General features: G+C 47.1%; 1 protein-coding gene across 1 annotated transcript in view; it reads right to left on the reverse strand.

Annotated features, from left to right (window-relative positions):
- Positions 1 to 17339, reverse strand: part of LOC146200550 (uncharacterized) — a 65311-nt gene that overhangs the window by 17506 nt on the left and 30466 nt on the right. Inside the window, exons 5-6 of the mRNA XM_084592393.1 lie at positions 4734 to 4834; positions 3849 to 3954 (exon numbers count right to left, since the gene is read on the reverse strand). Of these exons, the coding sequence (XP_084448519.1) occupies positions 3849 to 3954; positions 4734 to 4834 (207 nt within the window). The remainder of the gene's footprint in view (positions 1 to 3848; positions 3955 to 4733; positions 4835 to 17339) is intronic.

The raw sequence follows: 17339 nt of genomic DNA on the forward strand, positions 1-17339 counted from the left end.
GTGGTTTCGGATAAATGATTGGGAATCGGTTATAATCACCCTCACATTCTCTTAAGTTCGGGTCAGCGCAACGGTGAACTCCTCAGCCACTGTTGCGTTTCTATGTAGAATGCTGCAGCAAGAGACTCGATCCCCGCCCTCCCACGTTGATTGGGAGGGCGAAACCCTTTCTGTGTTCATATTTCGTAACGTCCGTGTAAATCAAGCTCTGTCTGTTCTGGGGACCTTTATGTTGAGCTTTCGCTCTGTCGTTTCTTCTACGCTCTATCGAGTGCATGATCTTTGGGAGTGGTGGGATTCTGATTTTGATCCTTATGCCTGTTGGGATACTGTCCGCGCGTCTAATTCTCCTCGAGGTTCAAAGCCTAGCTTTCGTAGTATTTTTAGCTCCGATCAGCTCCATAGGAGTCGTTGCTTTTGCGATACTCTGTAGCCTCAATGAGCTCCTCTAGTGTCTGAAATCATAATTTTGAGAATTTTTTGAGTGGATATGTGCGGAAGGAGGCCCTGGATAATTTCGATGGCTTTCCTGATCTCGATTTCAATCTTGTCCTTTACTGACCAATAACATTGTGCCGATGGTTCGGTGATTCTTTCCGCCATCGGACAACCATAACACCGCCTCATGCGGCAGAAGCCCATATGTGGCCTTAACGTTTCATAACCCCTCTCTTAAGCTTTTCTCATCAGGAGAGCCAAGCATACGACCGAAGGAAATGTGTACAGTCAAAGCCGGTGGGTGCCCAGCTGCCAAAGCTGCTATCTCCCAAATGCGATGCGATTGCTCTATCACAAGAGCACCGCCTGTTCCATCATGTGTCACATCATGATTTTCCAATGCCATGGGACTAAGTCCTACTATACTATTGATCGGCCTTATATACCACTGGGAAATGGGTGTGTGTGTGTCGCCAATTACAATCACCATTGCTGGCAAAATTGTGTTCCCCGCTCTGCAGGGTTCTGAATTGTGTCCAACAAATCGGCACCACATCGCGCACACAATTGTTCTTTTTTAGCTGAATCCTTAATGTGTGGGAAGATTCGCACGCACCACCTTTGGTCCTCGAAATCGTGATGGTAGACTGTGGCGGGCACAACTGTGGTCACAGAGAGTTATGGGTGGTACCAAACGAATTGCTGTTTTTGTTATGTACAACTCTATTAACTTCTGTAAAATTCCGGTAAACATTTCTAATCGTACGCCTGCGGCAGTCGAAACGTTTTTGCATCATTTCTGTGTTCTTACTGTTTGACTGTATTCTAAGACTCGGAATGTTAAGCTTACCTGCCAACGGTATTTTGTTCCGGGCCCACAATACCTTCGGTAACGTCTTTTGATCCCTTTGCTTGCGCCAGAGGCATATCCTGTGCATCCCCAGCCTCTGCGTTGTGTCGCCTATAGCCTCTAAAGTGGCTTCTTTAACTGCCGAAATAATGTCTGTTCCCCATGGTTTTAGTTCTAGGTCTCGTCTTGGGCATGAAGGTTCTACCTGTTTAGACACTAATTAAACGCTCCGACCTTTCTGGGGTTTCGGCACGGGCTATCCGGCAACTACAACGATCTATCTCAATAATTGTGTGGTCGCTTCCTAAGTCCTTTCCCCATGTTACATCACCTGGCTGTGATTTGGCCTCCAATTGGTGTTAAGTGGGGGTAGTTTCTCTACTCACCCTATTGCCCTGTCTTGTTCGTTTATAGATGTCATTGATTAAGGTTAAGTCATTCTCTAGAATGCTACCCCAGAGTTCCGTGCCCTTGATGTGCGTAATTCTGTGCCCTCTGCAGTGTGATGCGCTTTCAAGTCTCCTACAATGGCGATCGGGTTTGTGCCCGTAATGTGTTAATTTTTTGCGAATAGCATGTCTAAGCTACAATGTTTTCTCTATTTCGGACAGCTGTATACGTTTAACCAGCATAGTATTTTATGTTCCCGTTCCCTCCGCATCATTTTAAGCACAGCGCGTTGTATTTGGACGTGTCTGTCTCGTGCTACTGTGCGATAATGTTTCATTTGACGAGGTTGGTAGCCTGGAGATGCCGACAAAATGTAGATGCCCTATGGTGTATGACATATGTAGTGTTAAATTGCTTTGAGAAGTTGTAATATTGCAGTTGAAGAAGAGGAAGTGCGAGCGTTAGCTGAAGAAAGAAGGTGCTGGTGCGGGCGATCCTTTCGGCCTTTCTGGGGCTCTCCGCCATTGTGCTTTTTCCTGCTGCTGGCCTGATGAACTGCGGTCGCTTTGTCCGAACGGTCCTTAGTATAGGACGTGACAATATAATGCGACCATTGAGATGCACAGGTTTTGATTCCCTGCCGCAAGGGGTTTTGTCTGGTTTGTTAAAATAAAATACACATTTGATACCATTTAAGTGTCACCTCATCATCAGCTACAGGTTATGTCCCGCCGCCCTATCGCCCGTTTCATGATTCGGCTGTCTTATCCCTCTCGTTGCTCTTCGGCGACGGAAGCTATGCAGGAGCTCCATAAGCAAGCAATACAATATTTTACTTTGGAGTGGCAGCCTCTGGAGTAGTGTTTGCACTCGATAAATACTTGAGTAATGAATAGATATCTATTGTACAACGACATCAAATTATTTCGCAACATGAATGGCATTTGTTCTGCTCACACAAGAAAATATCTCATTCAGGGCTAACAATTAAGCCTCCTGTGCTGTATTATAGCAGCATCTTTAAACATAGAGTTGAGACAAAAGAAAGTTTTCTGCTTTCATGCATGTTACTGCATTATCGCAAGTCCATATGACTACTTCCAAAGAGTGGAAATGGAGTTTTTACATGATATAAATACATAAAAATGAAGCGAGACACAAATTTCGCAATTTCTGGCCAATGTAGGATCTTAGAGACTGGAAACTAGAGGGTAATGTAGCCGCCACGAGTTTCACGTCAAAGGCGGAAAGTTATGCAAATACCATTCCCCCAGAAACAAGTGCGTAGATTTTTACCGAACAAAGATCAAGATAAGCAGAAAGACACAGAGAACCGAAAGTTACTCTGAGCTGAAATCGCATACAGATTTTCTTATTGTTCACTTCGGTACCGTGGGTGCAACTCACTCACATGCGTAACGTCTAGAGGGATATCTACGCAGGCGCTGTGTGTTGCAAAGCTGACCACGGTGTTCTCCGGACAGCGCCTCGCCATCAGTGTCATGGATACGGCCACAGCCCGACGGTCTGTCACCGCCTTAAGAGGTGCGACCAGGTCTTCCTCGATCACGGAACTCTGCAAATAGAGGGTCCGCTTCAGGGGCATTCAGACGAAATTAACGCTAAATCTTTTCATATTCATAAATCGCACGTCGTAAAACGCTTTCATGCATGTGCAAAAAACGAAACGCGCATTGAGATGTGAAATGGTGCCCAGTTTTTTCGCATGAAAACTTACACGTTAAAAAATTATTTTCCCCCTGCGTTCGCGGGCGCGAATGCATACTTCCACTGCGGATATGATGGGAGCGGATATGATTGTCTAATGCCGTTGTTGCACAAATACGATCACTATGCGCTAAGAGCTCAGATCTGAATTACAGTAAAAGATAGTTGTATTTTGGGACCAATACTGAGACATTAAATAAAGTCTAAGAAATCTAAGCAGATATTCCCGAAATAAGTGATGGCTATGTTAGGAATGTGTGCCCGTAAGCATTTTTTGTGGTGATCAACGATATTCATGGAACAAAAAAAAGCGTATCCAATGAATTTAATCATTTTACCGCAGTTGGAATTTAGTTAGCACGCTGCGCACTCGATTACCCGCTCTCTGTGCGAACAATAGCCTCTAGGATACGTATACGAGTTCGAGTATCCCAAAACTCACCAAGTTCTCTTCGCCCAATTTCTTCGAGTAAAAGTTGTCGATGTACGGGTGGGTAAATGTGTTGCTGATTCCAGATACTCGGTACACAAAAGTGACAGATGGCTTTCTGCAGAGCGAAAGTAGACGAATGGAACAAAGTTACATCATTGGCGACTCGAAATATCAAAAAAGTGTGCTTGCTTGTGTGAGTGTGTGTACATGGGCGTGAGAGTGCGTGCTAGTGCTTTACTGCGTGCGTGCATTTCTAGTGGATTTTCGTTGGCCCAGACGACGGGCCATTTGCAGCGTTATCTACTTCTTCGTTATGTTACACACCAAGTCACAAAATATCTTTATTGCCAGCTGGGCCATCAGAGGAAATCAAAGGTAGTGAAGAGCACTCTTTTCTGTACTCAAATTGTGAGAAAGCAGGCCAATATATTGAAAAGGGGAGGCTTAGTCTGCACCTATGCAATACAATAGTCTATAAAGCAAATTAATCGCATCTCTGTTTTGATCACGTGGCACGAAGGCGGCCAGTCATTTTTCCACTTATCTAGTTAAGTTTTTGTACCAAGCGCAGGCTTTATTATCATCATTCTCTATATATTCTACGCAGCTGATTTCCATTTTACTTTTTCTCATTTGTGTAAACAACTACCCGCCCTATGATACAGACATGGGCGCAGATAATAGCAACAGCGCACGTTGCGCTTTCCACGCTTATGCGTCTCGAGGGGCGCGCTCGAAGACATACGTAAACATGGGAGGGCCGCATTCGCGTAACAGTTGACCCTAAGGACGGACGAAAAGCGTCAGCTCTCATTATCACTACTATATGACGGACGGGAGTTAACTCTTCAAGTGTTTTTCACTAACACAGCTTAGCCGTGCCTGTGCTCATACCTGGCCACATCCATCATCAGGGTCCTCAGCGCCTGGCGGTTTCCTGTGTACCGGTCGTACCGGATGAGGCCGTGATAAGATTGAATTTCATCGGACAAAACCTGTGCAGAGAAGCGGAATCGGACAGATGTTTTTCTACGGCATGCAACCCCCCTAGCTTTGTTCAGAGTTAGGCTACTAGTATAAAGTGTAGCACGAACGCAGTTACATTACTGTAAACGATGACATTGGTAATTATTTCTTGGCGTCGCTCTCTGTAAATATTGTCCTATAAGAAAATGAAAGGAATGTTCTAACACGAGGAAATCGAAAGCTCTGAGCTTAGGCTCAAGTTCGCTCGAGAAACACATTTATGTCATTAACACCGACCATGCGACTGGCACTTTGTGTGGCTTGGCAGTGCTAGGTTTGTTTGTTTTTCAGGGCACATAATACTCGTCGATTGCTAATGTAGAGGATTAGTATTAGTTACAGCTCTTGATCACCTCCTTTTCACATGAGTTTCGTGCCTTAGGTCTGAAGCGGTGAGCGCTTTAGCATACCTTCTTCCGAGAGGTTGCACAAAACGAGAATAATTATAAATATACCTTAAGTTTAAAATTTACCTTACAAAGTACTTTACAATCTCCCTCGAGTACCTGCGATATCGTTTGATAAGAACGAATTCTGAAACGTCAGAATCTGTGCTCATCTCCGGGTGCAGATCACCGAAAGCAGTCTAGCTACACAAGGCACGAAGCTCGACGAACGCCGGTGAAATACTGGTGGAAATTACACTGGTGAAACAAATAGTTGCACTGTGTTTGCATTTTGATATGAGCAAACATGAAAGCCACCGCGCTGGTTCTGTACACAGAAGCGACCATTTCATGTCATCCGAGCGCTGTCGGTTCTGCAATTATGCAAGACGATTCTGCATCAAAATGAGTGCGTCGCGATAAAAGAGGAGAGGAGCACGATTGCGTATGACCAGCCTTGGCGAATTCATTGCGCACGCGGAGATGTTCAAGGTGAAGAAAAGGAAACGTGGGGACCAGAGCAGATTCTAGCCTTCTCGTGTCATTAAATAACAGGACATAATTCGAAAAGAAAGGCAGGAAGATGCGCCAGCTGCCGTTTCCCATCGTAGCGTAACGTCAAAGTCGTCTTTCTCGCGCAAGCATGCAGTTATCACAAACTGCTGTAAACGGCGACTATCCACCCTCTGGTCGAAACTATTTTCTTCCCCGGTGGCTGTGCGGGTCTTCCCCCGGAACGCAATGCGGCAAACATTTTTTTTAAATGATTAATAGTGCAGTTACAGCGGCCGCACTCAGCTGACTCAGCCATGTTTCTCTCCTCCGGCTCAATCGAAGCGGAGTTTGCCTCTCCAGCGTCACCATTTAGCCTCCATGCCAAACTCCCCTCCCTTCGCCTTCCGTGTTTGGCTGGAGACGTGGTGTCTGTAGGAAGGTTTTAAGAATGGCCCAGGATACAGAACGGCCTCGGAGCAACGCGACAACGAAACGGGCGAGAGGCTCACAAAATTATGCGCCGAACGGCGCAGACACATGCGCAGAACAGCGCATGTGTCTGTCGTTTACGTTTCCCGTCTCATCTCGCGTTGTTTTACTCTATTCTTAAGCATGTACCAACCAACCCGTATTTGCCCTCTTCTGAAACTAATTGGTCCCCGCACATTCTTCACCCGTCACAGGGATGGCCCAGCGGATGTCGTCTCGGGCAATTACGTTACTATGCAGGACCGGCGGCCAGTCTAGAGAGCAGGGAAATTGGCTTTCGAAGGTGTGAGAGAGAGCTTTGATTTGTACGTTTGCTCATTTCCGGTGGGCACATCGGTGTTGTATTTTGCAGAGACTGTCTCGGGTATCTGATGGTGCTTTCGTCTTGTTTGTTTAAAATGTCATGCCCTAGTCCGTGGCCGTTAATTCATCATCATCATTAGCCTGAATATACCCACTGCAGGGCGAAGGCCTCTCCCATATTTCTACACTTAACCCGGTGCTGCGCCAGCTGCATCCACTTGACCCCTGTGAACTTAACATCATCCGCCCACCTAACTTTCGGCCGCCCCATGCTACGCTTTCCTTCCCTTGGAATCCAGGTTGTTACCCTAAGCGACCATCGGTTATCCTCTCTTCGCACTACATGTCCTGCCCATGCCCATTTCTTCTTCTTACTTTCCAGTAGAATGTCGGTAACGAATTATTTCTCTGACCCACTCTGCACGCTTCCTATCTCTTAATGTTACCCCTACCATTTTTCGTTCCATAGCCCTCTGGGTAGTCCTCAACTTAAGTAGAACTCTCTTGGTTAGCCTCCATGTTTCCGCCCCACAGGTGACTACAGGTAAGATGCAACTGTTGTATACTTTCCTCTTGAGCGATATCGGTAAGCTGCTAGTCATAATCTGCGAGTGCTTGCCAAATTCGCTTCATCCCAATCTTATTCTTCTTGTTATTTCCTTTTCATGGTCCAGGTCTGCGGTTACTATCTGTCTTAAGTAGACATATTCGCCTACTACTTCCAGTACTTCGCTACCTAATGTAAACTGCTGTTCCTTCCCGAGGTTGTTGAACATTACCTTAGTCTTCCGCATATTGATTTTCAAGCCTACTTTTCTACTTTTCCTCTCTAGGTCTTCAATAATTATTTGCAGTTCATCCCCCGAGTTGCTTAGCAAGGCAATGTCATCAGCAAATCACTGATTACTGAGGTATTCTCCATCTACCCTTATCCCTAACTGCTCCCATTCCAAGTCTTTGAATACTTCCTCTAAGCAAGCTGTGAATAGTACTGGGGAGATTGTGTCTCCTTGGCTAACACTTTTCTTTATGGATATTTTGTTACTTTCTTTATGCAGAACTATGGTTGCTGTGCAGCCACTTTATATATCTTCCAGCACTTTCATGTATGGCTCGTCCACCCCCTGATTTCGCAATGCCTTCATTACCGCCAATGTTTCAACTAAGTCAAATGCTTTTTCGTAATCAATGAATGCTATGTATAAGGGCTGGTTATATTCCGAGCATTTTTCTATCACCTGATTGATGGTATGCATATGATCGATAGTAGACTACCGTTTCCGAAAACCTACTTGATCCTTTGCTTGATTGCAGTGTAAGGTTGTCCTGAATTTATTAGCGATTACCTTACTAAATGCTTTATACGTAGCAGACAGTAGGCTGATTGGTCTGTAATTTTTAAGGTCCTTAGATTCCCTTTCTTATGAATGAGGATAAGGTTAGCATTCTTCCATGGCTGCGGTACCGTCGATGACACCAGGCACTGCGTATACAGGGCAGCCAATTTTTCTAGCACGATTCTTCCATGGCTGCGGTGCCGTCGATGACACCAGGCACTGCGTATACAGGGCAGCCAGTTTTTCTAGCACGATATCCCCCCCCCGCCCTTTAGCAAATCTGTAGTTATCTGATCCTCTCCAGCCGATTTCCCCCTTCTCATAGTTTCTAATGCTTTCTTGACCTTGTCCTTCGTTATTGGTGGAATGTCTGACTGTTTTTCCCTGCCACTAATCTCGTTACGGTCCTGACTACTTTGGCTACTGTGGAGATCTGTATAGAACTCCTCGGCTACTTTGACTATCTTGTCCATATTCGTGATGACGTTGCCCGCCTTGTCCCTTATCGCATACATCTGGTTTTTGAGTATGCCCAATTTCTTTAGCGCTTTAAGGCTTCCCCCGTTCTTTACAGCATGCTCAATTTTCTCCATGTTATACTTTCTTATATCGGCCATCTTGCGCTTATTTATTAGCTTTGATATCTCGGCCAATTCGATCTGGTCTCTTGGACTGGAAGCTTTCATACCCTGGCGTTTCTTAATCAAATCTTTCGTCTCCTTAGACAGCTTACCGGTATCCTCTCTAACTACCCTACCGCCTACTTCTACCCAACACTCAGTAATGATATCTCTGAAATTATTGTTCATTGTTCCTAGGGTAATGTCGCCATCCTCGGTTAGAGCTGAATATCTATTCTGTAGCGATATCCTGAATTCTTCTGCCCTCCCCATCACTGCTAATTCGTTGATGGGTTTCTTGCTAATCTGTTGCGAATTCCTTCTTCAGATTTAGGCTAATTCGGGACCTCACCATCCTGTGGTCACTGCATCGAATTTTCCCGATTACCTCTACATCTTAAACAATGGCGGGGGTTGAACACATTATGAAGTCAATTTCATTTTCAGTCTCCCCGTTAGGACTTTTCCATGTCCATTTCCGGTTCTTCCGTTTGCTGAAGAAAATATTCATGATTCTTACGTTATTACGCTCTGCAAACTCAACTAGTAACTCCCCCCTGCTATTCCTAGAACCAATGCCATGGTCACCTACTGGCTGGTCTCTTGCCTGCTTTTTCCCTACCTTGGCATTGAAGTGGCCCATTAGTACAGTATACTGCGTCTTTACTTTTCGCATTGCCGATTCTACATCTTCGTAGAATCTTTCAACTGCCTGGTCATCATAACTATATGTAGGTGCATAGGCCTGTACAACTTTCTGTTTATACCCCTTATTAAGCCTAATTACGATGACTTTCACCCTCTCATTAATACTATAGAATTAATCTATATTACCCGCTATATACATATTGACACGGAAACGTACTCCTAGTTGTTGCCTCTCTGGTAAGCCTCGATATCACAGTACATCCCCATCCTTCAGTACAGTATATGCCTCATTCGGCCTCCTAACCTCACTAAACCCTATGACATCCCATTTCATACCCAGTAGTTCCTCTAACAGCACTGCTAAACTAGCTTCACTAGCTAGGGTTCCAGCGTTAAACGTTGCCAGGGTCAGTTTCCAATGGCGGCCTGTCCAGCGGAGCCAGGAATTCTAAGCACCCCCTGCTGCGTCACAGGTCTGACCGCCGCCGTGGTCAGTTTTTCCGCAGCCGCTGGTGACTGAGGGCCGGGGTTTTATGGAGCTTATCACGTGAGGTTGCGGCCAATTACTGCACCAGGGTGGCCAACTCCTGTTCTGGTTAGGGAGTGCGTTGCCGGAAGTGTCACCGGCATCAGGTCGCACCCCAAACCTGTTTATACAATTCCATCGACAAGCGAATGTTTTGTTAAAATCCAGTGGAGAATTGCGCGGCACCGAGATTTGAATCCCGGTCCTCTTGCATGCGAGGCGGATGTTCTACCGCTACGCCACCGCCACCGCTTTATTGGCCCTTAAAGACCCCTGGACGGGATAATACATAGGAAAGGGAGGCGGGGGGGGGGGGGCGGAGGGGGAGGGGATTCGGGATAATGCAAATGGTCATTATTATACAATCACTATCGGTCATGTTAGAGCAGGATACAAGAGAAAAAATGTACAGAAACCCTGCAGATGGGCGCTGACATTCACAAATGACAGAAAAAAGACCATGCGCAAACATAAAAGTAATTCACTTCATGTTTTCAGGCAAGATTTGCAGGCAAAATATCAGAATCGATAGCAGTGAACTGACGACGACCGGTTAGGAAACAACGAATACATGTTACTTTCAGAGGATCAAGACACAAGACTGAAGGTTTGGCTAAAAGGCGCTGATGGGGTACACGATTGAAAGCTTTCGAAAAGTCCCGATATAAGACGTCTGTCTGAAATGACGAATCTAAATTTAGGTTAAGATTGGTAGTGAAATAAAAAAGTTGGGTGTTGCATGAATAACCAAATATGAAGCCGTGCTGGTTTGAAAAAAAGAGGCAGTTGAAATCAAGGTGATATGCTACTTGTGAGTATATAATGGGCTCTAGTAATCTGCAGGCAATGTATGTTAATGAAATCGGTCGGTAGGTGGAAGGATTGGAACGGTTACCTGCCTTAAGAACCGGAACTACCCTACTCAGCTTCCAGTCGTCTGGAATTGAGCTGGTAGCAATCAACTGCATGACAATTATCTGCAAAATCTGACTTGAGCGGTTCTTGATGCATTTTAATATCTTAGATGGTATGTTATCCGGTCCTGGAGCACTTGAAACTTTAAGCTTATCAAATTAGCAATACCTTTGGAAGTGAAAGCAATAGGCGGAATCTGTGAAAATGGAAAACTGGAAAAGAGAGGGATGTTTAAAGTAGGTTCATTAGTGGAAACAAAAGAAAACTAAGGCTTCATTAAACTTCATTACCTCACTTCTTTCGTCTGAAGGAACCTCGGACCTGGCATTGTTAAACAATTTGATAATATGCAAAGACTTATTGCCGGGAGTTCGAAGTTTCCAAAATTTTGTTTTGATTGGGGGAAACGATGTCCTGGCAGTCCCGATGATAAAATTTTCTTTTTGAGCATCGTAAAGGTCTCGTACAATCAGGAAGGCAAGAGAAATACTTTTCCCACCACAGAGCGCTGGCTGAATACTACCAGAAGCAAAAGCAGCAAAACTCTCCACCCACATGCAGTGCGCTATATATTCCATTATGCGAGAACTAGATTGACTGAGTTTTCATTTCTGGAAGTATAGAGCCGCCCTGTTAATTTATTCATAACAACTTCATCGAGAGAAAGAGCAGTATTCATCTTCTCCATCTCTATGTGAGATGACGTTGCCTTCATAAAATTGTTGAAATCTCCTTGATACCAGCGGATCCCACATATACCAGTCAATTTGAAAAAAAAATAAATAAACGAATACCTGGAAAGAGGGCCCTTTATTATGAGGCCACAAACTGGGAGGAAAGTGTACTATTGTAGCAGTGGTTGGAAGAAAGTCGGTACTATTGCTTTCATTTGCTCAAGTGTACGCATTTTCTTCAAAACGTAAGAGCGGTAGCTCAACGGTCAGGGGCTTGATGCTGAAGTGTTTTCTAATTGGATATTTTTTCACGCGAGTTCGGCTGAAAATAAATTTCAATAGATTATGTTGAAGTACGTACCATCTTTGCCAAAAGTAACCAGGCTGCCCGATTTGCTCCTTAGCCCTGTACTTAAGCGTTTTACAGGACATGCCAAATTATTATTTACCCGTGCGGACAAAAAGCCCATCACTCTTATCTGTAAAGACCATTTTTGCATTTTTAACTAGATCAAGGACTCCAAACACAGTTGTAAAAGAAACCCAGCAGCCAGGTTACTTTCGGCAAAGAGGGTACACACATATGGCACTTTATCATATATATAAAGTAAGGGAAGCTTGCTGAACGTGTCAGGAAACAAAAGCGAGTTGATATTGTGAAAGAAGGCCAGGTCGAAACGGCAAAGACGTGACGGCAAGGCAAGGTATGCCGTGTCAGCGTTTAATCCGATGGTGAACCCAGGCGCGTGCCGGAGCCGGCGCCGCGGGACGATAACGATGGCATGTACAAATGAAAGAAGATCCGTGGAGGGCTCACACAATCTGCCCGGGGGGTCAGAAGCGGCCGGCCTGGCCGCTCCTAACCAACCAATGCACCGTGGCGCACAAACGGCTTCAAGCGAGAGTCATGAGCAATGTCAGTTCCACGGTGGCGTTGATCGGCTGGGGGATCAACAGGTCTCACTTGATAGTACACTGGGGAAGTTTGTCTGATGACCTCGTAAGGACCAAGGTAGTGGCGCTGAAATTCATCACCAAGGCCAGGGGTACGCAGTGGTGTATAACGCAGCACTTCGTCACCAGGGTGAAAATAGACAGCACGATGCGTAGAATTGTAACGACTCTTGCGGTCTTCCTGGCACGCTTCTGTGTTGAGGCGGGCAAGATGACGGCATCTAGCCACACGGGATAAGAACTGAGCTGGTACTGATGATGAGTAGTCCGGCGTAGAGAAGAATGAAATGTCGAGCATTGTAGTTGGAGAACGGCCAAAAACGAGGAAAAATGGAGAGTAACCGGTAGTCCGCTGTACTGCTGTGAATGTGACGAATGGTAGAATAGTGTCCCAATTTCGATGATCCGGTGTGATGTACATGGATATCATATCCGATAGGATGCGATGAAATCGCTCAGTCAGACCGTTAGTCCGGGGATGGTAGCTTGAGGTTGTCTTATGGAGGGTTGATGGCTCATGAAGCATTTCGGCAACGACTGTCGATAAGGCCGTCCCGCGGTCACTTAGGAGCCCCCGAGGAGCGCCATGACGCAATACAATTGATTGCAAAAAGGAATTACTACCTCTTAAGCGGATCCAGTCGGTACAGGGGCTGTCTCAGCGTAGCGTGTAAGGTGGTCGACAGCTGTTATATTCCAATGGTCGCCCCCATCGGATAGAGGTAGGGGACCATATAGGTCAATGCCGACTCCGTCGAATGGCGTGGCGGGACAGGGAAGGGGCTGTAGGAGGCCAGCGGGGGAAGAAGTCGGCCGCTTGCGACGTTGGCACAGATGGCAAGAAGTGACGTATTAGCTACGGTGGTAGATAGGCCAGGCCAAAAGAAGCATTTTTCCCGCGTTCATACGTTCTGTGAAACCCAAGGTGACCTGCAGTAGCGTCATCGTTGAAAGTCGCCAGTATACGTGAGCGAAGCACACGCGGGATGACAGGGAGACAGCGAGTACCATCGGGGCATTACACTTAGCGGCGTAGTTTGGAATCTTCAAGCTTGAAATTGCGATGTCTAGCGTTGGGCGGGTTCGAAGCGCCGATAAGGCGATCGATGATGGGCTGGCAGTAGGCATCAGCTAATTGCTGCGAGCGGAGAGCGTGTTTGTTATCAGAGTCATCAAAAGAAACTGTCGTGATATGCGTCAGGGGAAGCGATGGTCGGCTGTGGTCAAAAGTGGAAATGCATTGCGAAGGAAAACAGCAGTCTGATCCGAAAGTGGACAGCGAGAAATAGCGTCGGCGTCTTGGTGTTTGCTACCCGATTTATAAACGACGTCGAAATGGTATTCTTGCAGACGTGGAATCCAACCGCCAAGTCGGCCTGTCAAATTTTTGACAGGAGCGGGAAGGATCATGGTGATCGGTCACAACCGTGAAGTGCCGACCATTTAGGTAAGGGCAGAGCTTTTGAACATCCCAAACGACGGCATGGCATTCCTGGTCGGTAATCGTGTAGTTCTCAGCTGGAGTCATGGTCCGACTGGCAAAGGCACTTTCTCGCGCGAAGTTGCATCGCGCTGCAAAAGACAGCGCCGATACCGTGACCACTGGCATCAGTGTGCAGGATGGTAGGAGCGCTGTCGCTGAAGCAGCCAAGAACGGGATCTGATGTGAGGGCGTGGATTAGGCTGTTAAAATCAGTGTTGCACTGTTCAGTCCAAATGAAAGGGCTGCGCGCTTTAAGTAGTTCACATCATTCTTTCGAATGTTACCGGTGCGTTACAAAGGCCGAAAGGCACAACATTAAAGTCGTAAAGTCCATCGGGAGTTGCGAAAGCGGTTTTCTCTTTGTCGTCATCGTGCATAGGTATTTGACAATAACCTGGGCGGAGGTGGAAGGTCGACAAATATTCGGCGCCTTGGAGAAAGTTAAGGGCGTCATCAATTTGAGGCATCGGGTAGACATCTTTGCGGGTAATTTTGTTGAGTGCGCGATAATCAACACAAAATCGTACCGATCCGTTCTTTTTTAACTAATACTACTGTGAAGGACCATGGGCTTGTTGATGGACGAATAATATCGCGACGGAGCATATGTCATTGACATTTTTGAATTATTTTCGTTCTGAGAGAGACACCAGATAAGGTCGTCGGCGTACGATTGAGTTACCTTCAGTAAGATTGCGGTGATGTGCAACACTAGTCCGTCCCAGTGGTGGGGAAGTGGCATCAAAAATGGCTTGGTGGGCTTGAAGCAATTGCAGCAATTCTTGGCGTTGGTGCGGCAGGAGGTTCGGATTGATTGCCATCGACAGCATGGAAAAAGAGACGTGCGATGAATCACGTTGCTGAGGTAGCGGGGCGGTGAGCACCATCATTGGCATAGGGTGAGCATCCACTATGCATGGCAGGGAAGTTCCTTTAGTCAGCACGAGGGATTCACGGGAAGTGTTCGTGGCAGCTACTATCGCTGAGCCGCTGCGAAATCGTACAAGACTTGATGGGAAGGCAATTCCACTTGCAACATGACATAGTGGCCGATCTCCGTCAATGATGTGTTCCGAAACAACGGTAAAAAGTGTGGCAGTGTGGAGGCAACACAGTATCAGCTGCTGCGATGAGGGAATGATGTTCAGAATTGTCAGATGAAAAATTACTGTCTGTCATATGGATGACACGATCGCCACAAGAAATTAACGCTGAATTAAGCGGTTGACAAAAAGCCCCATCCAAAAATCATTAGATGCGTACACGGTGAAAGCACAGCAAACTGCACATAGTGGCAGACGCAGTATATAACAACTCGAACTGTACACTTTGCTGAAGGGTGCAGCGGGACGTCATTTGCTTCACGAAGTTCAAGTCCATCATATGATGTCACTTTCCGCAAACGGTGGCACAAGTCAGCGTGAATAACAGGAAGTGCAGCCCCTGTGTTAATCAAAGCTTCGACAGGTAATCCTTCAGCTAAAACGGAAATCATATTGTACGGGCGATGAGGAGGACTTGTCAGTTCGCAAAGTGCAGTTTCACCTCCAGAAACTGCATCGCTTAGTTTTCCGAATGACGTACAGGGAGAGTTGTTGCTGGTCGAAGTGGAGAACAGAGCGGCGGTAGGGGAAAGCGGACCGGTGTCGGGATACATGAGCCCCACTTGGTTCGACGAGGATATCGGCGGTGGAGAGGATCGACGAGGTGCGCTGGGAATAGGTCGTCGCTGATAATATGCTGGTATGCCACTTTCGAAGCGGTCGTAACCAAGCCACTCGTTTTGAATGCGTCGACGACAGAAGTGGATATATGTCCTCGAACTCCACAATAGTAGGACACTGGGCGAGAGGGGCGCCAAGGTGCGTAATAGGGTGGCGTAGGTTGAGCCGTCGTCATGGCATTGATTTGGTTGTAGTGCGGTGCTTGTCGGGGTGGGGGAACAAAAGGAGGAGGGGATGCAGCGACATGAGCGTAAGTCGGCGCTGGGCGAGGTGCAGGAGGGTCCCGGTCCACTGCGATAGGGTTGGTGATAGTGGCCAACTCTTCTTTAATGATGTGGCGGAGGCCGGCGTCATTAGAAGGAGGAGAATGATCGCGCCCGTGCCGGCAGAAAGGGCTGAGGGCTTGGAGCTCCTGATGGATTTATCTCTCGAATCAAGGCTCGTAGATTGAAGACAGTAGAGATCGGGCCAGCAGCGAAGCTGTGCAGCAATCGCGAGGACTGCAGCTGGTCGAGACGTTGGCAGGTCGTAATAATGGAATCAACATTTGATGGATTCTGGGCAGCTAGAGTGTTAGAGGCCCTAGAATTGATTCCTTTCAAGCCATGGTGTACGCGTTCAGGTTCCGGCATGGTGGGACTGATACGCCGACAGATTGCAAGTACGGCCTCTATGTAAGACGCATATGATTCATCGCGACCTTAAAGGCGGGAACCGAGCTTGTTCTTGGCGATCTCAGTCCGAACAGCCGGGTCGGCGAAGTACTGTCGGAACTACTGCTTGAAGGTGGGCCAGTTAGTGCCGTGGGACTCGCGGTCGATAAACAAATTCCTGGCGACCTCAATCAGGTAGAAAGAAACGTTGAGGAATTTTAAAGCATAATTCCACCGGTTGTAGGCACTGCAACGTTCAAAAGAGTCGAGCCGGTCATCCATGTCTTCGTTGCGAGTACCAGCGAAGAGCGGCGGATCGCGTTATCGATTGGTACAATTGGAGGAGGCGGTGTAGCCAAGGTTGAGGGTCAGGTCGGGTCGGTACTGCTCTCGGTGGACATCACGATGGTAGCCATTGCCAAACGCGACCGGAACGTAGCTCCGGTGAAATGCACGGCACACGGCAGCAAGGGGATCGAATTTCACCTCCACCATTTCTGAAAGGCCAGGTCGAGACGGCAAAGTCGTGACGGCAAGGCAAGGTATGCCGTGTCAGCGTTTAATTCGATGGCGAACCCAGGCGAGTGCCAGAGCCGGCGCCGTGGGACGATGACGATGGTATGTACAAATGAAAGAAGATCATAATATGTACAAACGAAAGGTCTGTGGAGGGCTCACAATATTCTATCAGCAACTAAGAAAGATAAGCGGACATTGCCACATCATGTAATGCGAGGGCAACATAATTGTGGCTTTTTATTTATATCTGCAGCGCGCACACAACGTTTTCCTACGCGCAGGAGGTCCACGCAACGATTTTAGTTTCTTGACAATTTAATTTGATACTTGCGCTCAGTTTGCAACGTCTCGGTTTTGTTCTACCGTTCCCGTTCGTGCGGCAAGGTCCATCTTGGCGTAACTTAATCCTCCTCGCACTCTTGGCTTTCTCCTCTTACCTTACCTCTCACACTTTGCGCTCCTTCACCTGAAACCTACTTCTTCCTTTCTCTTTTCCCTTCCTCACAACCTTTCACTCGGCGCGCGCCGCTAACTCCCCCCCCCCCCTCTTTTTTTCTTTTTTTCACTCGGAGCATAGGCGTGCGCGGCCGCCTCCCGTCCTGCTGTTCGGGGAGCGTCCCGGCGTCCCCCCAAGCCCTTCTCTTCACCCTTTTTGTTCTCGGCGGCCAGTCAGAGCGGCACGCTTTTGCGCTCGCGCTCTCGGCCTCCAAGGCCGCCGGTCGGCCGGCCTGGTTGGCCTTGCATAAGA

This window comes from Amblyomma maculatum, chromosome 2 (genome assembly GCF_055883805.1).
Source record: "Amblyomma maculatum isolate TAMU_Amacu chromosome 2, ASM5588380v1, whole genome shotgun sequence".
Taxonomy (NCBI): Eukaryota; Metazoa; Arthropoda; class Arachnida; order Ixodida; family Ixodidae; genus Amblyomma; species Amblyomma maculatum.